At 49.1% G+C, this 27,480-nt stretch overlaps 1 protein-coding gene across 2 annotated transcripts in view; it reads right to left on the bottom strand.

Annotated features, from left to right (window-relative positions):
- The window catches only part of ZDHHC14 (zinc finger DHHC-type palmitoyltransferase 14), a 272,396-nt gene that overhangs the window by 12,556 nt on the left and 232,360 nt on the right, over positions 1-27,480 (bottom strand). For both annotated transcript variants that reach the window (XM_059083211.2, XM_059083212.2), the window contains exons 4-8: positions 27,272-27,409; positions 23,956-24,004; positions 8,544-8,646; positions 7,156-7,265; positions 2,272-2,374 (exon numbers count right to left, since the gene is read on the bottom strand). In XM_059083211.2, the coding sequence (XP_058939194.1) occupies positions 2,272-2,374; positions 7,156-7,265; positions 8,544-8,646; positions 23,956-24,004; positions 27,272-27,409 (503 nt within the window). The remainder of the gene's footprint in view (positions 1-2,271; positions 2,375-7,155; positions 7,266-8,543; positions 8,647-23,955; positions 24,005-27,271; positions 27,410-27,480) is intronic.

Here is a 27,480-nt window from a genome sequence, read left to right as displayed (position 1 = left end):
TTCTCTGTCTGCAAGCAACTCACTGCTTTATAATTGGTAATGATTTCTCTGTGACCACATGTGTGCTGGGGAATTCTCACGAAGTGAGAAAAACCCAACCTACAAATCATTTCTAAGATGTAATGCAATTTTAATGAAAGCTAAACTGAACAATTAATGAAGTTGACATATTCATGGGTCTCACAGACATTAAACATTTATTAATTTTGATTTTGCTGCTTTCTTTTCATGTTTCAGAGCTTGTAATTTTTTTTTCGGGTCTTAAAATGTTTCATAGTCCCCAGAAAAGCACACAGGTGCTTTGCCTGTGGTGTCTAGTGGGTAAAATGGCCATGTCCTGTCTCTTGGCCCGTATGGGTTAATTTGATCCCACCAAGGCCATCACTTCATGAAGCCATGTTGCCATGTCACTGCACCACAGGGAACTCCTTCCCTCTAGTTCCTAGTTCCACATTCAAGGTGGAGCCTTTTGCAGGTGTGACAAAATTGGAGGAAGAAAGGAATGAGGAAAAGAAGACAGGAACAAACTAATATTTGTTCAGAACTTCCCTTGAGCAAGCCCCTGTGAGGGGAACTTTCAAATATATTCAGTTGAATGTTTAACCAGCACCTACTATGTGCCAGGCCCTTTGTTACAAAGTGGTGATGGGAGGGAGGTGAACATCACTATCCCCTTCTTATTTTACAGTTTAGGAACTTGAGATTCTCAGGATTAAGTGACTTGCCAAGGTCACCCAGCCCCGAGTCAGTCACTGCAAGCCCAGGCTCTCTGATCCCACATCCCACGCTCTCTGCCTTGCCCTGCTGTGTTCAGTTGTACTTAAATCTGTCCATTTGCAAAGCTTCTCCTTCCATTGTCTTTCATAATTATCCTGTTCTATTATCCTCACTAGTAGTATCCAATTATATAAAGCAACTTGACCCGATGGGGGCAGAACTGGTGGGCATGGGTGGAGAGAAAGTTAGCAGAAGACAATAAATGCTGATTTCAAAAAATAACCTTCCAGCACGTGAGATGAAATCAGATTAATATCTCAGATGACAAACAGGAGCACGTCTTATAGTTTTTTCTAAACGCTAGATGGACTGGTACTTCTAGGATAACCTAATATAATGGATTCACATCTCCAGTATTTCAAAGTGAATTTCTACCCACCATGTCATTCCTTCCTAAGTGTGGCGAAGCAAACCTTCCCCGAGCTTTCAATATACCAACCTGCAGGGCGCCTCCCCCTCTCCCCAGGCATCCAAGGGTACCCCATTTCTACATATTGAAATCAGCTTCCCCCTAACTGGCACCTCCTTTTCTATTTCCTGTTGGTGATTCGTCTGGTCATCTTGGCACCAAGCTGGAAGGCACAAGGCACCCCTGGCTCCCTGCTCCCAGATTTCCACATCAGCTCCATCTCCAGGTCCTGGACTGTCAAAGCCTCTTTTCTGAACCCACTCTGCTGTCCTGGCCTGTTTGCCATGGACTCTGTTGTGGGTGAGTCAGGTCTATAGAGAGCAAACAGTGGGCCACAAGACTGGGTCCCTTTCAGAAACACTTCTTTAGGGGAATTTGTTCCTGATAAAGAGAGGCCATTGCCTTACAGACCACGGAAGAATTTTAAGGCACTGAATGGTCAGGGCCAGCCAGACTGTGAGCTCAGGTGACCATGGGAAGACTCCGTCCCTGCCCCGTCTCCCAGGTGCGGAGTGAAAACAAAGTGTCCGTCCCACACCTCCACAGAAGCGTGACCCAGGGACCTCTTTGGAGAGGCACCAGTCAGGTTTTGCTGTCAATGAATGAACAGCTTGTCTGCTTATTTGCACGAAGGTGTGCATGGCTGATCTAAGGTTTTGGCTGAAAGTGGGGAGGCCCGGCAGCTGAGTCCACTGCACATTTACAGAGGGGCTAAGGGAGTGGGTGCGGACTGAGGCAAAGGGACAGCGTGGGACTCTCCAGCCAGCCAGCCCTGCTTGGGGCAGCTCTAGCTCACCCCAGACAGCAGCCCGGTTCTGTGCGAGGGGCTTTCCAGAGCGAGCTGCCTCAAGCTGTTTCTGGAAGAGATGTTGTGTAGTTCCCTGACCCAACGCCGAACAAGCTGACCGCTTGTCGGCAGGGGGGCATTAGGCTTCGGCGGATATCGCCTTAATTTGACGCTGCCTTGCCCTCTCTGAGCCTGCCAGCCCGGGGGTGTCCCGGGAAGCTTTCTAGGCGACTGACTGTTACAGGTCAGTGAACACAGATGTGGGAGGGAAGCCTCTGTGGGGCGCTGCAGGTCCTACCGTGTCGCTCTGTGACTGTGTGGCCCCGTACGCGGCCATCCCGTTGGAGGGCGCGGCTGGCCGTGGGGTGTCAGGCTGGATGTACCCTCTTCTGTCAATTAGGCTGCAAGAGAAAACAGAACAATGCAGGGGTCAGAGAGCGAATAAAAAGCCCCAAACGCCGACAACACTCCCTTAATTTCCATCTGGGGGTCCGTTTTCTGTGACGGGCCCCCAAGGCACTTCAGAATACACCTTTGCTCGCCTACATGTGTGGTCAGGCTCCAGAGTCTACCACTTCTGCCCTTAGAAACGCCTGGAGCATCTGTTCCCTCCCTGCCACCTGCTGCAGGCCCCGCGCTCCCGCCCCGTCCTGATCACGTCACCCCTCCTGCCTGCACAGCCTCCATCACCTGCCTCCGGAGCCCAGACCCCCTTGCTCGGCCTCCAGCCCCTGCCCTCGGCCCTGTATCCGCTTTCTTCCCTCATCTGGCTTCTCTTACCCGGCCTGCGATCCCCCTGATGGCACATGCCACTGTTGGCCTGATGTCACAGTGATCTATACGAGTGTCTTCTCTGTCGAGCTGCCCGCAAGCTCCCGAGGCCAGGCTTCCCCTCGTATCCCCCATGGCACCTGTCCCGGAGCCTCTGGCCGCTCTGTCCCACCCTCGGAGCACGTGGGCCCCGGATCACAGCATGCTAGCTCCACCTGTTTCCACGTGTGCCTGTCATGGAGCGTAAGCACCACGAGGGAAAAAACGAGGTCTTTTTTGTTTTGTTTTGTTTTGCGGTACGCGGGCCTCTCACTGTTGTGGCCTCTCCCGCTGCGGAGCACAGGCTCCGGACGCGCAGGCTCAGCGGCCATGGCTCACGGGCCCAGCCGCTCCGCGGCACGTGGGATCCTCCCAGAACCGGGGCACAAACCCGTGTCCTCTGCATCGGCAGGCGGACTCTCAACCACTGCGCCACCAGGGAAGCCCCGGGTCTTCTTAATCATCATTATCTCTACAGCTGCCACCCAGCGGGTGCTGAGCAAATGCTTCTGACTGAGGGAGTAAAAACGGGTCCTCTGTCTCCCACCGACAAGTTTCCTGAACAACGTTTCTGTGTTTAGTCTACGGCACTGTTGCCCAGGTAGGAGGTGAGGGTGAAGCTTACTTTGCCATCAAAAGGTTTGCCTATTTTCCTCCCTGAGTGAAGACTCCGTGTTGACCTCAGGTCTGAGGACAGAACCGCAAGGGGCAACAGGAGGTTCGGCCACTGAGTCGGGCTCCCGCCGTGGCCTTCCGTGGGTTGGGGCTGGGCCTCTGAGGGACACGCCCCAAGCACACCCACGTGCCCACACGCTCCTCCTCCTGGGGGCGGGGCCGGGCGGCTGAAGGCTGTTCCACGTGTCAGCTTGGCTTTCAGAAGATACGGGTTATCATCACAGCTACCACCTCAGGTCTTCCAGTGACAGACTAACAAGCCATTAAAAAATACTTATGACAGGATCTGGAAGTGGGACTCTGCTTCAGTTTCAGCCAAATCCCCTGAGGTTTAGAAAAAACAAGAGGCTACAGGAACCTCCATCCTCCAAAGGGGAGGTGTTGGACCCCCATGCAGGACCGTCAAAGGGGTTCTCAGAACAAGTCTGCAGCCGCCTTCAAGGTGTCAAAGAGCAAAGGAAAGGGCAAAGAAGGATGTTTTGGGGAGAGCGGTCACCCGCTCCTGTCAATGATGAGATCCAGGGGCAGGGCGGGGCTCGGTCCCTGGGAGAGAGCCGGTGTGCAGCTGGCTCGGAGGGGCATGTCGGGGGCCACATTGTTTGCTCCCAAAGGTATGTTGAAGTCCCAGCCCTGGTAGGGATGAAGGGGTGGAAAGTGTTAACTTTCACTGAACTTTGAAGTCCCGATTCACTGAAATGACACTATTTTGGAGGAAATTAAAGTGCCCCGAGCCCTTTTTTTTTTCCAACTGACAGGAGAAATTAAGGGACTTGCAGGGGATTTCATCCAGGAGCAGAAAAAGAACTAGGTCATCAAAAGAGTGGGGACAGCAGGGATTATAGAAAAAGTTGTTCTCGGCCTGCTTCCCAGGCGTTCAGCCTGTTTAAAGTACCAGCCACGCACCCAAGACTGACACTCTGCCCCAAGTCTCCTTCTGGCCCTCACAATGGCCCTCGAGCCCCTCCTAAGCTCATCTCATCTCTTGCCTTGCCCCCCGGGACCCCCATCACTCCCCCAGTTCCTCCTCTGACAAGCCAGGCTCTCCTCTCACCTCTGGGCCTTTGCACATGCTGTCCCTTCTCTCCTCCCACAATTCCTTTTCCCCGGTTTCTTCTGATCCTTTAGAATAGTTCACACCTTACACTCCCCTCCTCTGGGAAGCCCTGCCAGGTGTCCATGGAACCGGCATCCCGACCCCATCCCAGCCCCCCCGCCCCCCCGCGCAGACCTGCCCTGGACAGACCTGTATTGGTGATGTTCTCTCAGGAGCATCCCTGGCCCCCAGCACACAGCGTGTGCTCAGTGACAGTGGCCGAGTGAATTCTTACAACTGGCTGACCCACAGCACCAGCCCGTAGGGCCTGACCCTGACCACACCTTGGGACTTTCTGTCTTTCCAATCTTCCATTCCTCCTGCCAGACTTGTTTTGAGGACCCCCTCCCACACCTGGCTGTTCCCACCCTGCTGCCCACCCCCACCTCTGGGGACACTGCAGGGAATGGGACACGGGTCTTGGCCCCCGTGCTCCATGGCTCTCATGGGGAATCTTGAAAACACCCTCTCCCTCCCTCGTGAGTACATCGTTACACTAAGGATGCTTTAGAGGCAGGCCAGGCACGTGGCGCTGGGCACACAGGTGGTTCTTAGTCCGTGTCTGAGGCAGGGACACTGCTCCTTCTTCAGGCCTGTCTGGGATGCCCGTGGAAGGCCCTGGTACTCTTTTAGCGCACAGGGGTTGGGTGAGGCAGGGCAGAGAGAGCAGAGGGCAAGGAAGGTGACGGGAGGGAACAGCGAAGACAGACACCGTCCCCTGCCCACTTCTGCCCGGGCCAGCTCTGGGGACCTGTGGGCAAGCGAGAGAGGGCAGCGCCCCATCTACCTGCACAAACCCTCGAGTGGTCAGGCTCTTCCGAGGGGAGGGCCATCCCTGAGAAATGCTCCATCCAGGGAGACTTGGATTTTGGAAAGAACACAGCCTCAGCTTAGCCAAACCAGCAAATGTAATCCAGTTGTGGAAGAAATAATTTCGCTATGACAAGATTTGATCTATAAACAACACAGAATGGCGCTAAAAGCAAATCAACGACTTGGGAACGGGAAAAGAGATTCGGGCAAAACGCGAGACTTCTACATTCCTTTCCTAGATTCAGGTGTCTATTTCAGAGACGGGGTAAGATGCTTGTTCAGGTCTCTTTTGCCTCTTCTACTCTGTGCTTCGTGGCCTGTCCCCACTATCCACAGATAAACACATACCAGGAGGAAACACAAGCTAAATTGTGAAAAAACAAGCATTTCCAGAGGGTCTTTCTGGCCTAAAGAGCCCCAAGAGGGATTCCTGGGTGAGTCTGGAGCTCTCTGGGGGGAGGGGCACCCTCCAGCATGACGGACGCCCTGGCCTGAGGCAGCCCTTCCGTCCGGAGCCCTTGGCCGTCCCTTCCTGCTGTCTCTCCTCAGAGGAGGCCTGGGAGGGGCAGGTCAGGGGCCCCCGAGGGCCCCAAATTCAGGACGAGGGGCACACTGGCCTCCGAACTTTCTAGAACCAAACTGGAAAGTGATCAGTTTCTAATTACCCAATGGCACCAGGAACTATAATCCAGTACCAATTAATAAATGGCCTGAGAATATGTGTTTGATATTTTGGGGGGCGGGGGGTGGGGAGGGAATCACTCTTCCTTCCCTAAAGAAGCTTCACTGAGGCCGATGATCAAACCCAGTTTGTGTTCCATGAGCACAAGTCAGTGATAACTGAGCGTGCAGCTCTAAGTGCACAGCAGGGCTGCCGAGGACACAAGCCAGAAGCTTTTGTGGTTTCTCTCCATTTACACAGTTAGAGGCCAAAAGCGAGGAAGGCTTGGAAACTCATTCTAGAAACCTGGAAAACTCGCTTAGTAAATAATGTTTGATTTGGCTAATCTGTCGGAAATATTCTACATGGGCGTAACTCATAAATCATCAAGACTTGGAGGCAGCTTCCACCATTGACACACACAGGTTCTGATGTCAAATGCCTGGGTTTGAGTCCTGACCAGGCAGCATTTACCAGCTGTGTGATCTTGAGCACGTTATTTAACCTCTTGGTGCCTTGGTTTCCTCTTCCATATAATGGGATGTAATAGTACCGACCTCATAGGTACAGAGTGAGGTTTTAAAAGTTAATCCACGCAAAGCACTGAAAACAGAGCCTAACGCTATTCAGTAAATGTCAGCCACGGCCATTATTAATATGACTGCTGTCTTATCATGACCACAATCTCCACTGCTTCAGCCCACATGGATCTCTCCCTCTGAACTATTTCAGCATTTCTATTCTGCACAACTCAGCTCTTAGCACTTATTTCCACGGGCTTTCGAATTGCTTCCTACATTGTGTCCTGCTCCCTCATGACAGCTCCCTGCTCATCAAGGATGTTCAACATCATCTCATAACTCATGGGGTCACGTGGCTCGGTGTCTCTGTTTTGATCCTGAGGGGATTTTCCCCAAACTCGACACAAATTCAGTAGAAAGTTATGCCAAGCATAACACAAGCCAGATCTCTATTTCGTTAAGGCCACGTCTCCGCAGCACAGGGCGGAGTGCTGACCTGGCTGGCGGTCATCGCCGCGGCGGGTCACAGCTGCCCGGGGCCTGTGCTAACACACTAGCGTGTGTGCTTCCCCAGGTCTGTTAGAGGGCATCGTGCAGTTTGAATCTTACCTTGGAGAAATGGGCCCACACAGGGCAACACAGCAATTTGTAAAGATATTTCCGTAGCTGTAGGGGTTGTAATTTTCTTTACCTCTTTTATTTGACCAAGATCCTTTAATCTGAAAGAAAAGGATAGTCAATGACACAGTATCCATCACACCAATGTCACAGTTCGGGCCGATCAGAAGAAGCCTGTAAAGAATGCAATGATCTTTACTCATTTCTTCAGCAGAAGTAACTGAGGTACTTTTCTCAAGGAGAACTGGCATTAACCCCAAACTTGGAAGTATCCCCAAACAGCAGGTCAGACTGGGGAGAAGTAACATTCTCTGGGGAAAATAATCTCTTATTTCTACTACATGATACTTAAAAGGCAGCTCACATAAGCCAGTGGAGATTTTTTGATACTACATTTAGTGTGTTAAATAGTAATGAAATGAATGGTAGCAGAGAGGAGTAACACACCTCCCCTAATGGCCCATTTTTTTGAAAAAGGTTTTTTGATGTGGACTATTTTTGTTTAGTCTTTATTGAATTTGTTACAGTGTTGCTTCTGTTTTATATTTTGGTTTTCTTTGGCCACAAGGCATGTGGGATCTTAGCTGCCCGACCAGGGATTGAACGTGCACCCCTTGCATTGGAAGCTGAAGTCTTACTTATTGGACCGCCAGGGAAGTCCTTAATTGCCCATTTATAGCCTGAATTCAGCCTCATCATATTGCAAAATAATTCTGCAGGATATTTCTAGTGTTCTCAGTTACCATATACAAATAACTGTCTTAATATTCTCGGAACTCATCTATGTCATCAGCACTGATTTTTCTCAAGCCTTTGAGGCAACCTAATTCTGAGACATTTAATTCATGTACTGACAGAGGCTTCTGTCAGAATCCAAATATTCAGAGCAAAGAGGACCAGGCTCACGAAGAAACATTTTCCAGCATTACGTTTTCTGGTTTTATATTTCCTCTCTAGCTGCATTAAGTACAGGCAGATAATCCCGGATAAAAAGTTAAACTTTGGGTCAGTGCGATTGCCTCCCAAAATAAAATGGAGCCATTATCTGAGAGAGGCCAGCCTGTGAGGTCTCTCTTCATTGGGGCAGGGTGACAAGCTGCTGATAGAATTATTGCAGAGGAATAGAACAGAATCCCTCCTTGGGCCTTGGAATTGGGGGTCACTCGGCAGATCTTAGTATCCAAGTGACGTGGTCAGAGAGCAGGACAGTTTGGAGATTCGCAATAGAGAAACTGGAGACTGATGTCGGAAAATGCTTCCCCTGCAGGCTCTTTGCTCCCAGGGGCTCCTATCTGGAAAGGGAGCCTGGGCCCCTCACCTCTTCTTTCTCTATTTCCCACAAAAGAACATGCCCGCGTCCCACCCCACCAGGAACTTACGTCTTCATTTGTGGTCTGGTTGGAGCTGATCAGGTACGTGTGGAAACCCGAGAGCCCCACGATGGACCAGACGGAGAAGAAGCAGACCACGGCCTCCAGCACGGTGCCTGGAGTCAAGGAGGTGACAGCCAGTAGGACCGCGACGTTCTTAGGGCCCCAGGGAGCTGGATGACTGAGATTTGGACAGAAACCGCCCCCAGGCCCTCACTCAGGCCCTTGCGTCCAAGTAGACTGGCATCAGTGGTCTTGTAGCCAAAGGAGACCCTCAGGGGCAGGCACAAGGCCACGTTCTCCTTCACGGCACAGCGTTTGTGCTCAGTTAAGTGATCGGTGGGCTCCCTGAACATGTCTCGTTCCTTTCTCATGGCTGACAGTTCCTCTGTCAGGAGGAACTTGGCCCTTTCCTCGTGACTCACTGTGTAGCCAAAGGTGGTGGCAGCAAGACCGGGAAGCACGCTGGCTGGCGCTGGCGGCGGCCCAGGCCTTTGATGAATGGACTCAATATTGAACATCAGTTCAATCACAGGCTCTACCTTTGGCTTCTGAAAGCTGGGACTGTAGCACTGACAGGTTTCTCTCCCGACCTGACTTGAGGCTGTGACAGTCACTTGCAGGGCTGACCTCGGGTGGCTGAGACCAGGCAGGGTTTATCTTCCTGGCTTTCTCTCTCCCTGGACGGCCCGTCCACCCACTGGCTGCCTGCCCCCACTGTGGATGGGCTTCTGACCCGGCGGGGCCATCTCTCAGTGTGGCATCAGGATGAGCGGTATTTTTTCTTAGGGGACCTTTTCCCAGCCCCTCAGCCAACCCCGACACACACGGCTGTCCTCAGCTATTTGACAGGCAACTAGAAAACCTGGCTCCACACCAGACTGAGAGTGATGAGGAGTCTCGAGTTCCACAAGATGCACTAAAACCAAAGGAGGAAAAGCCCGGCACTCTTCAACAGACGAGATAAATCAGCCAAGAGTGTGGCAATTTGAAAAGACTAGAGAATATTCCTGTCCCACAAATATTTATAAAATTCTATTTACAAGATAAAGATGTTTCTCAGGGAAAAAAAAATCATCATAGGTCTGGGAGTTTAAATATACATCATGCATCCTCCATTGATAAATTACAGGCCAGAGAAAGTAAATACTCATGCTTTCCTAATGCTTCCAACAATGGAAGCCATAGATCATGCTGTAATACATCACCATTGATTTTTTTTTTTTCAGGACTGGATATCATTTATCTTCAGAGCAGAGAAATGAATATATCATCCAGTGCAGTGCCATCATCTGCCACATCATGATTAACAAATGCCACTGTCCAGCATGTGGGGCTGCATACAAAACAGGGGGAATGAATGGGCCTCCTGATGGTTAACTGACTTTCAACATCAGGATACACCGCTGGGTCTGCTCTTGGAAAAGTGGGAAAATGCTTTATTTTTCTTTCTAAGGTTTAAATTTCTAGAAACTGCAAGGCCTCAGAAAAGCCCCGCCCAGAAATTAAAAGAACATCTCAAGAGGAGGATGCCCAGCTGGCCAAGGGGAGGACGGCGCAGAACAGCGGGGCCTTGCGGATCCGACACAGCGTGCTCCTGGGGGTGGGCGTGCTGCCCGGCCCTCGCGGAGCAAAGAGGTGAACGGGCTGGAGGAGGAGCTGCACCTACCAAGAAAAGGAAGACTAAGGTGGATTCTGGAAAAGCGAATGAGTACGGAGGGGTGGGGAGGAGACGCAGGGAAGCAGACCCCTCCCCAGGGCTGCCACCAGCCCTTCTTTTCTGCCGGGGTTACCCAGGGGGACAAATGGCCACGGCAGAGGCCTCGCTGCACATGGGGACACAGGGATGGTGGCCCAGGTAGCAAAGATGATCTCATTCTCAACCACCTCCTGACAGGTCAGGGCTCCCAGACGCCCCTCCTCCCAGCCTCATCTCCCCACCCAAGAGGACACAGATGGGGGAGGCAGCCACGTGGGAGCCCTGCCCGCACTGGCTTGAAAGCAGAGGCGAAGTGGAGCCCCGGGAAAATGATGAAGAAGCAGTGGGAAGCCTGAGTCGGGAGAACTGCGTTGTATACAGCGGGGCGACACTGGCAGTGACTCTGCACAGGCTGGAAGGAAAACACCAGAGGCAGAAAGGTCAAAGAGGAGGTGACAGTGGAATGGAAACAAGGGTAGAAAAGAGAGAATAAGACCGAACCAAAAGATTTATTTACTGAATAATACACGAAGAGCCCAATTTCGGTCTCGGAAATGCTCAGCTGCCAACAACAGTTTACAATCCAGGCAGAATGATGGTCATGTCAAAACATGTAACATCCACATGTGTGAACCACGTAAAAGCTGGCATGTGAAAATGGAGGAGGTCATAGCATCTGATGTGGCTACGTCTCCCTTTGCGGCTCCTGTTCCTTTCGTGGCTGCTGTTCCTTTTGTGGTGCCACTTACATGATTACCTCCAAGAGGAGGCGTTGTTACCAGTGGATGTGGAGCTTTAAATGTTTATAGCAACCCCCCCAATACGCAGTGTTCTATATTAATATCTCATGTGCTCGGAAACATTTTATATATAGCAGAATGCAGTTTCACTGTTAGCTCACAGCTGTGTCCAAGTGACGATTTCAAGGTAGGATGCAAGATGCAGCCCCTCCGCCTCTCTGTTTACAGCTGCCACTTTGCCTGCAGGACGTCTGAAGGAATAATCATCATCACTCGTAACAATGGCTGGCGTCACTGACTGTGTGTCAGGTCCTGTTCCAAAGTCTTCATGTGTGATGAATTGGGAAATTGGGATTGACATATACACACTAACATGTATGAAATGGATAACTAGTAAGAACCTGCTGTGTAAGAAAAGAAAATAAAATTCAAAAATTCAAACCAAACAAAACAAGAGCTTCATGTGGATTAACTCACTTAATCCTCAGAGCAACCCAGTGCGAAGTGTGATTCCCACTTAACCGAGAGGGAAACCGAGGCAGGAAGCAGTTAAGTAATTTGTTTAAGAAATAGCAGACGGCTTTCCTGGCGGCGCAGTGGTTGAGAATCTGCCTGCTAATGCAGGGGACACGGGTTCGAGCCCTGGTCTGGGAGGATCCCACATGCCGCAGAGCAACTAAGCCTGTCCGCCAGGACTACTGAGCCTGCACGTCTGGAGCCTGTGCCCTGCAACAAGAGAGGCCGCGACAGTGAGAGGCCCGCGCACCGCGATCAAGAGTGGCCCCCGCTCGCCACAACTAGAGAAAGCCCTCGCACAGAAACGAAGACCCAACACAGCAAAAATAAATTAATGAATTAATAAACTCCTACCCCCAACATCTTAAAAAAAAAAAAAAAAAAAGACTTCCTGGTCAACAAAGGGGAAGCAGACAGAAAATGCCTCCAATTTCAGGACCATAGTAATAATAGCAGTAGCATTAAAAAAAAAAAAAAAAAAAAAGAAAAGAAATAGCAGAGCAGAGATTTGAACCTTGGAAGTCTGGCTCTGCCAGTAGGACAGAAAAGCCAGGGGCCGATTCCTTTCTGAATTCTTGCTAAGGGACACGTGGCTCTAGGCTGATCCCAACCTCTGCTGGGGGAGATCGGGACCCTCCTCATCAGGGTTTCTTGAACCTATGGCACCTTAAGGAGTCCATACCCCTCAAATTCACTCTCAGACAGAGGTACGAATATCTGAACAACACATCTTCTCACTGAGCCGATAGCTCGATGTTGAAAATATCTATGCCCTAGTAAGATTAAGAAACATAAATTTCTTTTTAATGTATCAAAACCCACTTACTGATTTTCTTTTTTTTTAAAAAAGAGACACGAGTGGAAACAGGCCAACTCCAGTAGGAGCCAATTTAATAAGCAGCTGGATGTTTATTGCATCAGAGATGGGTTCCAAATCACAGGCATTACCACTGCCAGCCTCCATCTGTCTCCTCCCCAGCCCCCCAAAAAGAAAGGGAGCCCCCTCTGTGGCCAAGAGTACGGCTTTAGATTTCCTGCAGCCGCTAGCTCAAACTGCTGCACACTGAGGTACTCGCTAGATGACTGTGGAATTGGAAAAGACTGGAAAATGCCGGCGGGCAGGCGCCCCTCCCTTGGGTTTCCACGCAATCCCAGAAGTGCCTGCTCTGTGCCTTTCTAGGCACCTGGCCCGGCACTCCGGACAGCGGACGGTGGGGGAAGGTAAGCTCCCCACCCTCGGGGAACAGGGGTCTGCTTGCCTGTGGGAAGGTAAGCAAGGGGAGACGCCTTGCAGAGACATGGAAATAGTATTGGGCAGAGAATGGTGAGGGCACCTCAGTATTCGGAGAATCGCAAAAGGTGAGAGGTACGGAACCAACGGTTTTTAACCTTATTGGGTGCCTACGCTTTTCTCAGAAACTATGCACATAAACACATTTTTTTCTTATACTTTCAGGAGGCTTAAAAACGCCCCTGATGCCTCTGCATGGATACACATGGACCCCAAGTTAAAATGTCCTGATTTATTCTAATCCCTTCATTTTACAAATAGGTAAAATTTTATGTAAAATGAAGGGCTAAGGCCCAGAGCAGTCAAGCCACTTATAAAAACTCACATCGCACTTCATGGCAGAATAGAACTGGAACTTGGTCTGCAGACTTCTAGGAGAGAAAGAGCCCTTCCCAAGGCCCCAAGCTATGTAGTGTCACACGACAGGCCCTAACTTTGGAGCCTCAAAGCTCACAACAGCAAGGCTGATCCTGCCCGTGACATCCAACCTTGTTCATCAGTCCCACGGCCTTAGAGCCACCCCTGGGTGAAGAACTTGTCTCTGTTAATATGTCATCACCCATCTCCCCACATTCCAGCAATCAGGCTGGCGACAGGCTTCTTTTGCCAAGTGCCAAATCCAGATAACAGTTTATTTTAAAAAGTCTGTATTTCATGTGGGTTTCCTCATTGACCAAAATCCCCGGATTCCAGAATGGCCAGGGAATGCCAAAGGCCGAGGCTCTGCTTTCTGCTCTGACCACCAGGTGTATGTGCCCGGCGTGCCGCATGGTGTCGAGGGGTCTTTCTCTGTGGGCACCAGCCAGGCACCCCTGGGTCCTCCTGCATCTTATTCTGCTTTAGGTCTCTGTCTGGGGTTCTGATGTTGAAAATATAAGAAACAGATATTGTTGGTAATCATCTTTCTTTCTTTTTTTTTTCCCCCCTAAAAATTACAGTAAGATAGGCAGTGCTCACTTACAGGAAGAGCTTTGATGGAAGGACAGATCTCAGTGACAGACCCTTTGTCCTCTAGATTGAGGGTCTAAATCAGCATTTAATGCTTGTAGATATTTAGGTTCAGGAACTTGTCAGCATATTTTCCTCATCAATTAGATGACCCTATAATCCTTAGACAGAGATAGAAACTACAGCTTGTGCCCCTGTCATTCGAGGGCCCACCACTGTGTCTGGGGTGAAAGCTGCTGACTTCCCGGTGATTTACACGACAGACACTTTGAAAATCAAGTTACTGGGACCTTTCAGACTGGATCATGGGACCACCATCCTTCAGGCTCTCAAATCCTTTCTCCTAAATGCTTATGTACCGGGAGAGTACATAAGAGGTATGTAGTTGTCTCAAATTAATCCTATGAAGTCACTAGAACTCCAATCAAAATTCCAACTGGAATTTTTAAGATGGAATTTGACAAAAGGACTCTAAAATTCATCAGGAAGAGGAAATGTATAAGAACAGGTAAGGAATTTTGAAAAACCACATCAGGGAGGCGGGAGCAGGAGAAGACTTTTCTGGTAAACAAAACAAGGTGAGAACAGTCTAAACAGGCCGTGGGCATGTGGGGTAAAGAGGGCATTTCAAATTAGTGGTGAAGGAATAGACCGGTGGTTCTCAAAGTGTGGCCTGTGGAAGCTTAGGGTCCCCAGATCCTTTCAGGGTGTCCTCCAGGTCAAAACTATTTTCCTATCATCACCAAAACATTATTTCCCAGCTTCACTCTCACCCTACCACGTGGTGGCTTCTTCTGGAGGCTGTGTGATGCAAGATGATGTCCTCATTCACTCTTAAGCATTCCTGTGTTTTAAACATTTCTCAGTTTTAATTTTAAACACGGTATATAGAAATGGATATAATCTACATGAACAGAGGCTCTCTGGGGTCCTCCGTAATTTTTAAGACTGTAAAAGAGTTCTGAGACCAAAAAGTTGGAGAACTGCTAGAATAGATTAGTTAAGTGGTATTGGGACACTTCACTGAACATTCGGGGAAAAATGAAGTTAGAACTTTACCTCACAACCCCCACACAAAATTCTATTACAGATCAATTACTGTGCCAGACTTAAGAAACAACGTAGAAAGGCATGAGAAGAAAATAAAGGCAATATTTGCATCATTTTGGGGTGAGCATGTATGGCACAAAAGCTAGGAGCCATGTAGGATGAGATTTACAGGTTGGATTTGTTAATAAGTTATACTTTTTTTGTATAAAAAGGTAAAGTTAAAAGGTAAGTGATAGGTTGGGAGAAAAATATTGGAAAAAGATCATTACAAGATTATTATTAAGACTGTATAAAGAACATGTTAATAGGAAAAGAAGAAACAACCCAACTGAAAAATGGACAAAGAGCTTGAACTGGCACATTGGGGTGGGAAAAAAAGGCTAACAATCATGAAAATATGTGCAAGCTGAATATTATCCAGAAAATGGAAATTAAAACTGATTTTCTTTCTCCCCATCAGATCGGCAAAAATCACAGCACTGACAACCCCAGTGTGAGTGAAGCTGGGGAGAAATGGAGCACGAATTGGTACAATACCTTTAGGGGACAATTTGGTACATTAATCTATATTTAAACTACACGTAGCTTTTAACTCAGTGACTCCACATCTAGTTGTCAATCCTAGAGAAACACTTACACTTGTACACAAAGAGATACATACAAGAAAGTCCACTGGGCTTCCCTGGTGGCGCAGCGGTTCAGAGTCCGCCTGCCGGTGCAGGGGACACGGGTTCGTGCCCCGGTCCGGGAGGATCCCACGTGCCGCGGAGCGGCTGGGCCCGTGAGCCATGGCCGCTGGGCCTGCGCGTTTGGAGCCTGCGCTCCGCAACGGGAGAGGCCACAACAGTGAGAGGCCGCGTACCGCAAAAAAAAAAAAAAAAAAAAAGAAAGTCCACTACCTCATGTTTTGAGCAGTAATAAAAGAAGTCTAAATATCCCTCAATAGAAGAATAAACTATGGCTCATCTATACTCTGGAATTCTATAAAACAGTTGAAAAGAGGTTGATGTACATCTATGAGTTGACATGGAAATGTCTTCAGGAAATATCTAAAAATCAAACTGTAGAACAATCCAAAGCGCATGTATGATCCCTTTAGGTAAAGCAGTCCCCCCAACTGTACGTCTGTGTGTGAGTATGAATGCACGCATATATGCATTTAAACTCTGAGAGGATCATCTGCAAAGACCCACAAAACCCGACAAGAACTCCTACAGAAAGATGACAAGTCAAGAGCGACGCTTCCTTTTTACCCTGACATTTCTGACTCTTTGAAATTTGTTACCGTGAGAATATGTTCTTGTATCACTTGGGTGCTTTTAAAAACCAAAAACCTCCTCTCCCACTCTGTGATCTTCTGAGACCTAATCTACGCTTCTTCTTCACAGAACTCCCGCAATCCACCTGGCCAGGGGCAGCGGGGAAGGCTCTCGATTCCCTGGGTGGAGGGGCTGGGTGCTAGTTCTGGAAACGTCAGGGAGTCACTGAGCATAAATCGGGGTCACTTAACCTCCCGGTGAGGTCCTGCCGTGAGGCCTCAGGCACTTGTCCCACCTGTTTCCCGGGGGCTCCCTGAGGGTCAGCAGGCACCAGGACGGATAGGCCCTGAGAGCTGGGCTGGTGAAGCCTGTCCTGCCTCCATGAATTTTCCATCGGCCCCCAGTGCCCCCTTTCTGACAGCACCCAGGCCGACTCCAAGCCTTCTACCAAATTCCACTAAAACAGAACCACTTCCATTAGGCCGTGGGTGCCTGTCAGACGGTGCCTCGAAATAAGCGTAAACTCGGGGCAGAAAAGGCTTTCTGGCAAAAACCTCCACCGTGTAGAATCAGTTCCTGTTGGACGTACCAATCGTCCTTCTCGTTTTGGGAGAGCTGAACAATGTCACAATTAGAAATGAGTGTAACGTCCCTTTGAAATGGACGTTAATGCTGCCACACTGAAGTGACCGTTAGTGGGAAGGCGTCCCCTCCCCCTGCTGGCCCTCTTCCTGAGGGGCTTCAGCTCGCTGAACCCCAGAAGTCTGCGAGGCGGGCCCGGCCATGTGGCTTCCCTGACTCTGTGTGACCAGTGACATTTCCTAAGAGGCTGGAACATTTCACTTCAGGCTCCTGGTTTTTTTCCTGCTTCCATATTTCATGCAATAACCAGAGGACCCTAAAGACAGTCCAGGCTGACGTGGAGGTTCCATGTGCGACCTCCTAGATTCTGTTTGTAAATGCAGCATCAGACCAAGCTCATTTCTCCCCAGACCAATGCTAGCTGTCTCCCTTTTCTGCTGTGCCCCTTTCCCCAGGTCACCTAGGGCTCGGATCCCCCTTTCTCCCCCATCCTCCCAGGTCCTATCTGACTGCAGATCTCCCAGCAGATCTGTCCCCTTGTCACCGATTCAATTTCAGGGTCCTTCCTTTGCAAACATCCCTTCACTACCTCACTCCATTGCGTTCCTTGCTTCAAGATGAGTATCTTAAAAACAAAACAGGAACAAAAAGCAGCTTGATTATGTCGTTCGCCTGCCCAAAATCGTGGCTGGTTCCCCGGTGTCCAGGGGAAGAAGGCTGCTCGCTCTTTCACTGGTATTCGGTGCTGCTGGGATCTGCTTTGTGGGAGCGATCGGTGGTGACCTCCGCCCCCAGTCAGGGCTCAGCCGTCACAGCACCCTCCGCCATCCCCCACCCCCAGGCTGCTAACCTTGCCGAGTGAAAGAGTGAACGCAAGCCTGGCTCCAGCCCTCCAGACGGCCTGCTCTCCCCTACACACCCTACACACCCGCCAGGTCTCTCCCCTCCGTGTCCCTGTTAGAACTCCACCTTTCCAGGCCCTGTGCAAATGCCACCTGCCGCCTGTGGAAGCCTCCTGACTTCCCTGCAGGAGACGCAGCCTCCTTTTGGACCCTACTCCTACCTCCAGTGCATGCTATGACATGTTTATGTCACTTAAGACTTATTCTGCTTGTGAGAAACCAGAGTCAGAGCTCAGATCTTGGCATCCACAGATGCTCGTGGAGAAGAACGAGTCGCCCTGTCCTTCAAGCGCTCCTCTGGCCTCTGGTTGATGTGCTTTGAAGCCCAAGGCTGACGGATCGTTCTAGACTTTGTAACCCTGGCACGTTTTGGGCCCAGGTGGTGGGCATTCGGTATAAAGATTTTGAAGGAAGCAGAGGCCGAGTGGACCTCCTTCGTTGGATCTGCCTGGCTGGGTGGACTGAAGACCCAGTGCCATCCTTTTTGGAGAAGATTCTCCTTTTGTCTCTTTCCCCGGGGAAGGCCAGGGGGGCCCTTGAAAGCCCGGGCAGCCACCCCACTTCTCACTGAGCCCCAGAAGCCCGCACCCCGCTGCCCATGATTCTCTGATGCAGAGATGAAAGGGAAGAAATGGCCACAGTCACGGGGAGCCGGCACAGGAAACGGCGGAGAGGGAGCAGGAAGAAGAGGGTGGAGGATGGTCCAGGGGCTCTGAGGCTGGACGTGCTCTTGCCAAGCGAGACTCTGGTGGCTGAACGTCCCTCCCCTCCCCCACCACAGCCCGGGAAGGGCCTGCTCAGCGCCCGCAAGCGAGCCGGAGCCAGGCGTTCCACCCACAGCCACTTAGACGTTTCCCCCCGCCCCCTCCTGCTCCCTCTCACCTGTCTCCTTCCCACCTCCTCCCGGAAAGTTAGCAGAAGGGAAGACATCATAAAGACCAGAGCAGAAATAAAAGAAATAGAAGTGAAGAAAACAATGGCAAAGATCGATGAAGCTAAAAGCTGGTTCTTTGAGAAGATAAACAAAATGGATAACCCTTTGGCCAGATTCATCAAGAAAAAAAGGGAGAGGACTCAGACCAATAAAATTAGAAATGGAAAAGGGGGAGTAACAACTGACACCGCAGAAACACAAAAGATCATAAGAGACTGCTACAAGCAACTCTATGCCAACAAAATTAACAACCTGGAAGAAATGGGCAAATTCTTAGAAAGGTACAACCTTCTAAGACTGAACCAGGAAGACAGAGAAAATATGAACAGACCAAGCACAAGTCATGAACTTGAAACTGTGATTAAAAATCTTCCAACAAACAGAAGTCCAGGACCAGATGGCTGGTCACAGGCGAATTGTATCAGACATTTAGAGAAGAGCTCACACCCAATCCTCCTCAAACTCTTCCCCGCTGGAACTAGACACCATGCCCCGGACACCTGGCTCACTTCCTGAGTCAGCTGGTTGATGCCTTTCTCCTAAAAAGTCCTGCTGGTGGCATGTGGGCCTGACGAAGAGCTTTCAGCTGACCCATGCTCCCCCCATTCATGGCAGTATTGCTGATAAGGAGTCCTGGCTAATTAGCCATGTTTGTTTCTAATCTCTCTCATTTCATCGACGACACCTTTTTGAGTTGGATATTTTGCAGATTAAATCCACAGTGAGAAACCGTTGCCTGTGCCCCCAGTTGTTATCAAAGTATTTTTGTATTATTGTCAGGAGATCAGATTGGAGGCTACTGGAGCATTTTAAATATATTTTCTTGCCCGAGAACACTCTGCAGGGGTCACTTGCAAAGGCTGCCCTTTGGACTTTCCTGGGCTCGGGCAATTCCGCCAGAAAGCCTCCTCCTGTTTTAAGAACTCGGTACTTTGCAGATTCTTGCACAGACTGCAGGCCCGGAGCGGACGAGCCACGGGCAGCGTTGCCGTCATCAGAGGACGGCTTCTGTGAGCGTGAGACGTCACAGGTCAGTCTCATCCATCATAAATGGACCACCTCAGGAGAGACTCCCAAACTCTCAGTGCCTCAGCAGTGGAAGGGAGCTTAGAGCTGCTGAGTTTAACATTTATCTGATGCTAGAATCTCCCACCACCCTGACCAGCAGGATGCATCCTCTTTTGGAGTGCCACTGTCCCTGTGACCTGTCCTCCCCAGGCCATACCAGTCCTGAGCAGCCCCCGTGGTTAGTGCAACTTTCTCGGGAGCTAAAAGCTGCCCCTTAGTGGGAGAGAGGGTGATGCAAGAGGGAAGAGATATGGGAACATATGTATATGTATAACTGATTCAGTTTGTTGTAAAGGAAAAACTAACACACTATTGTAAAACAATTATACTCCAATAAAGATGTTAAAAAAAAAAAAAAAAAAAGCTGCCCCTTAGAAGCTTCCACCCGGCTATCTCCATGGCGCCTCCAAAGCCACACAGGCGTCCAGAGGAAAAGCAGGAGCCAGAAATACTGAACAGGCGTCCTGATGGGACCCAACCTTACTTATCACACATATGTTATCCCTTATAACCAGAGCTCATGTTTTCAAAAATACATCACAACCCAGTAGAAACTAAAGCATACTTTTTCTTCTGGAATATGAAGTTATGATAAAGCATCAGAACTCAGCACTTCTTAATAGACTCACTCAATAAGAGGGCATCTTCCCCAAAGCATGTATTTAAACAGAAAACACGTGGCCAGAACAGACTGCCTTAGGTATCCACACCATTGACTGGGGAGAGGTGTCACGGGCACACGCAAAATGTTTCTGCGCTTGGTAATTAAAAAACCCAGCACTTTGCTTTCGTATGGGTGTGTCTGGCGTTCCTGAAGTCCTCCACTACTTCCAAAAAAAAAAATAAAGAAGATCCGGGTTGGGAGCGTTGCCCAGACCACTCACGTCGCCTCCCTGCTCCTCTCTCCCTCCTGGCAGCTTTTCTTCACATTCCTCCCGAGCCTTGCTCTTGGTTCTGCTTTGTTCCGAGAGAGAGAAATGGAGCGGTTTTATCAGAGGGTCTCTGTGTTGGCTTGGCAGCTCCCTGGGATATTTTGGCTTCCGCTTTAGGTCACCTTTTTCCAGGCAGGAGCCCAGCCTGACAGTGGATCAGGAGGTGCCACAAAACCAAGTGGGGACCAAGTCAGCAGGAGTAAAGTTAGATAATAACTGTATCTATTAAATTGTGAAGGGTTGGCTAATTCAACAAGGGCCTCATGGGGCATTCTGTTAGCATTTTCAACCTGAACTCAGGGCAGGAGATATATGTGTGTGTATATATTCTTCTATATGTGTATGTATACACACACACACATATATATACACATATATGTGCATGCATGTATGTATATATACACCCATATATGTGCATATATGTATGTATATATACAAATACACACATATACGTTTATATGTGTATGTATATTTATGTGTGTGTGTGTATATATATATATATATATATATAATATATATATTTTAAAGCCCATCCATTTTTGTCTCCCATCCCCTCTCTCCTAGATTAACAGAAAGGGCAGAAAGGGAAGGGAAGGAATTCACAGTCAACTCAAGAAGTGACCTGGTGACTTCTAGTGAGCTTCCTGGATGGGTTCAGAGAGAGATCGTCTCAAACCCACCTGCACTTGAGTGCTTGACTCCTGGGTACCTCCTACCTGAAGGCTTGTGGGGTTGACAGGACAATGGCCTCCCCAAAGATGCCCTAATCCCTAGCAGCTGTGAATACATTATCCACATGGCAAAGGGGAATCTGTAGATTGAAGGTCATTGGTCTTGAGATGGGGAGATTTTCCTGAGTGATCTCGATGCGGCCACTCTTTAAAAGCAGAGAGCCTTTCTGGCTGGGGTCAGAGAGACGAGCGTGAGAGGCAGGAGAGACTCGAAGCGTGAGAAGGATTTGGTCCCCTGTTGCTGGCCTTCAGGAGGAAGGGAGGAGTCAGGGAATGGAGCAAGGAAAGGGGCCCTCAGTCCTACACCCCATGAGTTTAGTCAACTACCTGAATGAGCAGGAAGAGGATTCTCCCCTGAGACTTCAGATAAGAATCCAGGCTGGCGACCCCTTGGTTCCAGCCTGGGACCCAGAGAAGAAATCAGCAGAGCCTACTGGGCTTCTGACCTACAGAACCGGGTGATAATAAATTCATGTGGCTTTAAGCCTCTTTTATTGTGGCTATTTGTTACAACAGCAACAGGAAGCTAATACAGCCGGCACGTGCCAGAGCAGCGCTGGGGAAGGCCCTGGCCCGGATGTGCCAGGGTGCCCTGCAGCTGTGTCCGGAGGCTGTAAGGGGCCTGGCATGCGCTCAGAGCAGCTTGTGCCGCCACAGCTGCAGCTGCCAAGCTTCTGAATGTGGAGGACGTGCCTGGATAACACCTGGAAGAGGGAAAAATGCCTGGCTCTTGGTTGAGAGGCTCAGCCCTGGATATGGCAGCACTGTCTGGAAAGGCAGTGGCTGAGATTCTTATGAGCTTTCAAGAACCGCGCCATAGGAGAAACTCTTTACCTCTACCTGAGAATGATATTTCAAGGGAAGATGAGTTAAAATTTGCTCTGAACCAAATAAGAGCATTTCTCTCCTTCGCCCCCTTTCCACACGAACAGCACAGTTTGCACACCACTCAGACACACTGTCACTCCTTCTCTCAGCAACGTTTGTCAACTCCCCTCACTGGGGAGCGCATGGTCTTGATTACTAGGAGCACAGCCACACAGGACGACGAGCAGACGTGTGCTCTAGAAGGACGTTCTGGCAGAGCTGCCCGTCGCGCACATTGCCACATGTCGTCCAGCACGGGCCCATGGCCTCAGGAGAGGCACAGGTGCCCGGGACCGGGGAGGGGAGGTAGCTAAGCCTGCCACACTCTCGAGGCTTCAGAAAGCATTCCAGCTGGCAGCCCAGACCTCAGTGCCGGTTCTGAGCTGCATTCATAAAACTTAACAAGACCAGCATGTTTTCATGATGGAACTGATTTCCTCCAAGACTTAGACGAGCCTCTTTTTCAGGGAAGAAAAGACAAGGCTTGGCTGTAAGCTATGCCAAGGGAACATGCCTTGAAAACCGAAGGACACAGAGAAGTGATGATGGTGGAGGATGGTTACCCCTGGCAGGGTTGGGGAGGGAAACGGAGGATGGCATTTCCCACGGGACCTGCTTTTAGCAGCCACCGATGCTGAGAATTTCATTCCCGGCACAACCTTTCCTTCTGGCCAACTTCTAGCTAACGCTAGCTTCTCAGATCATTAACAGAAGACAGGACATACCTGTGAAATGTGCTCTCCAAGAGCCTTTGTACATCTTCATCTGTCCCTGTCCCCTTTTTAAGAGATTAGCAGCTGACTACAGAATCTGCAGTAGCCGCCAAAATTCTGTGCTGTCCATGAACACAGAGGCACCCAAAAGGAGACACTTTATACTGCAGGTGTGTGTGTGTGTGTGTGTGTGTGTGTGTGTGTGTGTGCATGTGTGTGTGTGTATACATATATGGGACCACATGTGCTCATCACACACACACCAGCTTCCAGGGACACAGGCTGGTTCATTTTAACAGCTAAATGATGGACATGATATGTATATCTTAGCAGAGTTCTCCATTCTTTAAGAATTCTCTGCCACAAGATGAGGCTCACTCCTGGGAGTAACAAGGAGTTCAAGTCCAGTCTAACTGGTTATGCGAAGAAAGAGAGGTGGGTCCCAGGTGGAGCCAGGTCAATGGGTCCAGCTGGCTGACTCTACACTAATTAGTGTCACACCTAGGGGGACAGGGGAGGGAGTGGGAGCTCATTCAAGCACTTAATGGGTGAAATTTTTCTTTCAAGAACTTCAAAATACCGTGCTACATGCCCATGTACCTTTTGGTAGGACGGCATGGATCCGAATGACTCGAGACTGACCGTCTTTAATCCATTCAGGGCTACGCAAAGGTGTTCTGTTCCTACAAATAAATACGGGGTTAACCATACCGCCCAGGGGAACGCCGAACTGTGCCCCCAGAGAGAACCCACACAGAGGGTCTGAGGATCCCCATATGGTGACAGCACCAAGCCACACAGGGGCGTCTGTAAATATTCTGTAGGGACCACCTGCTGATCAAAATGAAATGTCAGTTGGAACTCAGCCTGACTTCTCCCCAGACCAACCTGATGGAACGCAAATCAGCGTGGGTTTCTGGGGGTGGGCAAGAATTCACACTTAGTTTTCTAGTGAAAGAGCACTTCAATTTAAACGAGGCTAAATGAGTCACTTCGAGGTTCAAGCATTCAGAGGCTGTTACTCACACAAATGAGTACTAGGGACTTCTTTGGATATTTTACAGAAGGAAAGGGGACACAATTTATGAGCAGGAAAGCCAAGGCACAAGATGAAGAGGTTATTGAGTAGAAGGCCCGTCCAATACTTAACACGTTAGCATTGTAAAAAAACAACAGCCAGAAAGGATATCTTGCAGGACTGTCCTTAAGAGCATTTAGAAATCCTGCTTGCTGTGAACCTGTGGGAATGAAAGCAGAATTTAGTATTCAAACATCACCTCCAGAAAACAGCCTTCAGGCCGAAAGCTCTCTCATCTACATAAAAATAATAGGTGTCTAAAGAGCAATTAAATAATTACATTTTGTAGTTCTGTAGAACCCAGTGCCCTGATCAGAGATTGAGATTCCACCGAAGTTAGTCAACAAGAAAATGGCAGATTCATAAGCAGACCCAACATCTGCAGGATATTTTTTCAATAAAAGCAGATGGATGTCTGCATACTTTCCCATAAATTATAGTTCTGATTACTCCTTTGTTTTCCTCATTTTAATGGGAAAACAGAATACTGTATGCTATTTTATTCTCTTCTTTTATGAAAGACTGTTTTCCCAAAGTTTGTTAACTTTTGACTCTGGGCATGCTGAAACTAGGCTACGCATAAAAGATGTCTTTCTCTGCATCCCAGAGTAAACAAACTCACAAAGCTGAAGTTTATTACTGATTCCTCTGGATTTGAGACATATTAATATGAACTGTCTGCACAAGAAAACACTTCTTCAGGGGCGTGAGTAAAGATGCATCTGACAGGAAGCGATTTTTATTTTACGTATTGGCGTTAAATGCTTTCTTAAAAGAAAAGCCCCCATGGAGGAGCTCTTGGTGGTCCCCCTTGGGGGTGGCGAGGCTGGGTCCATGTGTTTTGGGGACATAATCTGGCCCTGGGGCGGCTGTGAGATAAGCGGGGAGGACAGATGCCATGGGACCGTTCTAGAGCATCTCCATGGTCTTGTCCGCTGGCGAGGCTGCAATGTGGGAGAGAGAGGCAGGGCCCCGGACTCCCCTGTGTAACTGGAGGCCAGGCTGGCTACTGGGAGGCTAAGGTTGGGACGACTCCAGTTCTCCCTCGAGCTCCCATCCCCTCTGTGCCCACCGGCCACCGCGGGAGCACGAGGAGGTGCCGTTTGCTAGGCTGCCAACCGGTGGGGGAGCTAACGAGGAAGGGTGTTCTCCTCCATCCCTGCTAGGCCAGGAGGGTGAAGCCAGCACGTGGACAGATCTTAGAGCAAACACAATCTTGAGGCAAAAGGAGGGACGAAAAGAAATGATTTCTCTTTCCCTACTGAACCCAAATTGCATGGCTTTCCCAGACTCTGCTTCCAGATGTCACCTTCCCAGCAATCTCTGTGACCGCGGGCTTCCTCCCCGGCCACCCCTCGCTGTCCTGTGTCCCCTCTCAGAGCCCACTTCCTGGCAGGGAGGACTCAGGGGACAGTCCCCCAGCTGCTCTCAAACAGCTCTCTGCTTTTGCCAAGGTTTCCAGAATCTTAGGGGGATCACGGAGCCTCGTAAAACCTCTTGCCCTTCCCGAGAGCAAATGGGGGGGTCAGGCGGGCTTGTTCAGTGGGGGCCGTATTGAGGATGTGGAAGCAGGGGAGAGGAAAACCTCTATCTGCTTCTGTCCTAAACAGTCAGGTAACTTGCAGGCAGATAAGTTCAGAATGCTTTTTTTGTGGAAGACTGGAGTGCCAGTACATCAGCATAAACTACAGCAAGCTCCATTTTGCCCAAACCAGGGTGAGTAAAACTTCAGAGGAGATGCAAAATGCCACTGTGGTGGCAGGCGTCGCTGTGTGTGCCTCTGTGTGTGCGTGTGCGTGTGTGTTTGAGATCCCAGAGTTTATGTGCGAGGCTGAGCAAGTGAAAACTGCTTGATATCCAGAATGTAGGGGTAAGGCCAAAAATGAATGTGACTATAGATAGATGGATAGATAGGCATTTTGAAGTTTGCTAAAGATGATATAAGATGTAATGTTAAATATACCTATATATTTAAGATATAAGATGTTAAAAACTACTTTTCAGTGTCATAAATATGCTGGAATATCAGTACTTCTGTCTTCTCTAGTTGTGTAAGCAATTGCTTCTACTGTCTATTAACACATACTTAGGACCCTAGTTACACTTTGGCCATTTTGAGACTCTGAAAATAGAACAGGCGTCTCTGCAGAGCTCTGCGGCATCCTTCCCAGGTGGTGTGGAAGGGGTCTCTAATCAACGCTAATCCTCTTCTTCCCATCCCACCAAGGTATGGTTCTCAAGCATGTATTACAAATTTGTGTCACGTTCCGATAAAAGGATTTCAGTCAGAAAGAATGGGAACTAGGATTTAAAACGCCTAAGAAAATTTGGGATAGGCCATTCATGTCCAAAATTGACCAATATTTAAAAAGAACTAATGTTAAACTTTCCATACCACCCGCTTCCCCCAGCCCCCGTACAAACCCCACCAGGAGGGCAGCGGGGAGAATGTGCGTGTCTACGTTCAGCCTTAGTACACTGTGGTTTCAGCACTGCTGCAGGGAAGCAAGTGAGGCGTGTGTCCAGATACTTCCGGAAACATTCCAGAGAGAGGCTCTATACTTGCTAATGGGTGGGTGTACTTCAGGAATGTGGACAGAGGCCATGCTGGTCTTTAATGTTGCTAATGGAACTGTAATGGAAGTTTAGCTCACATTTATAGGTCAAAGCCAAGTGGCTTCCTTCTCATCACTCCCTATTACAGGAAACTGAGGGGCCAGGAAATGGAAGAAATTCAAAATTATGACCTTAGGAAGGGTAATGAAAAAATGCCATTTGCTTAGGCAAATATATATTAAAGCCATTTATATCCACACTTCATTTTTAATAAAGTTGCTTCCTTCATATGCCAGGGGAAGCTTGCCAATGTTCTGGCAGGTAATTAAACATCTTATCAAATATGTATCTTTAACATTTATAGATATGTGTGTAAGAAAGCTCAGTCTTTATCCCCATTTTTTTTTAGGGAGGGTGGCTATTCCTGCTTAAGTAGATACCACATTAAAGAAAAAAAAAAGCTCTGCTGTTCACTGGGTATCCTTACAGCACATTATCCTTTGTGAAAACGTGGGAGTAATTTTTCCCGGGGCTCCGTTAGCAGAAGAGAAAGTGAAGTCACGAGGGTGGAACAGGGACCATGTATCAAGGAGAAGGTCTTGTGAGTGAAAGAGTCTGATCCAGGGGTGCCCCTGGCAGCTGCTGTGGGAAGGATGGGGCTGGGGGGTGGGAGGGAGAGAGGCGGGGTGACAAGGCTGGAAGGGAGGTGAGAAGCAAAAAGGGGGCAGGCTGGAAGCGAGGAGGGGGCTGGGGAGAAGGGGAAAGAGCAGAGACAGCCCGGAATGACCGAAATATTAAAACAAAATTAAATCAGAAAACTAAAGTCAGGCAAATGGTTACATACGTAATCTGATTTCACCAGCATACTTACGAAGAATGACGTGGGTGACAACGAATGCAAATATAAAGACTGTCAGAAAAGACAGAGATAAAATAAACATATAAAAAAATCTGTAGTTTCTTTTCCCCACACAGTTGCCTACCCAGGGACAGTGGTGATCAAATCGTTCTGAAATGAGAGGCAGAAAAAAAAAAAAGGAAATCAATTAATAAAATGTCTTTTTACTTGAGGGAGCTCCC

The sequence above is a fragment of the Kogia breviceps genome, chromosome 13, assembly GCF_026419965.1.
Source record: "Kogia breviceps isolate mKogBre1 chromosome 13, mKogBre1 haplotype 1, whole genome shotgun sequence".
Lineage (NCBI taxonomy): Eukaryota > Metazoa > Chordata > Mammalia > Artiodactyla > Physeteridae > Kogia > Kogia breviceps.
Note: the sequence above shows the minus strand (reverse complement) of the source record. Positions and strands in the feature narration are given on the sequence as shown.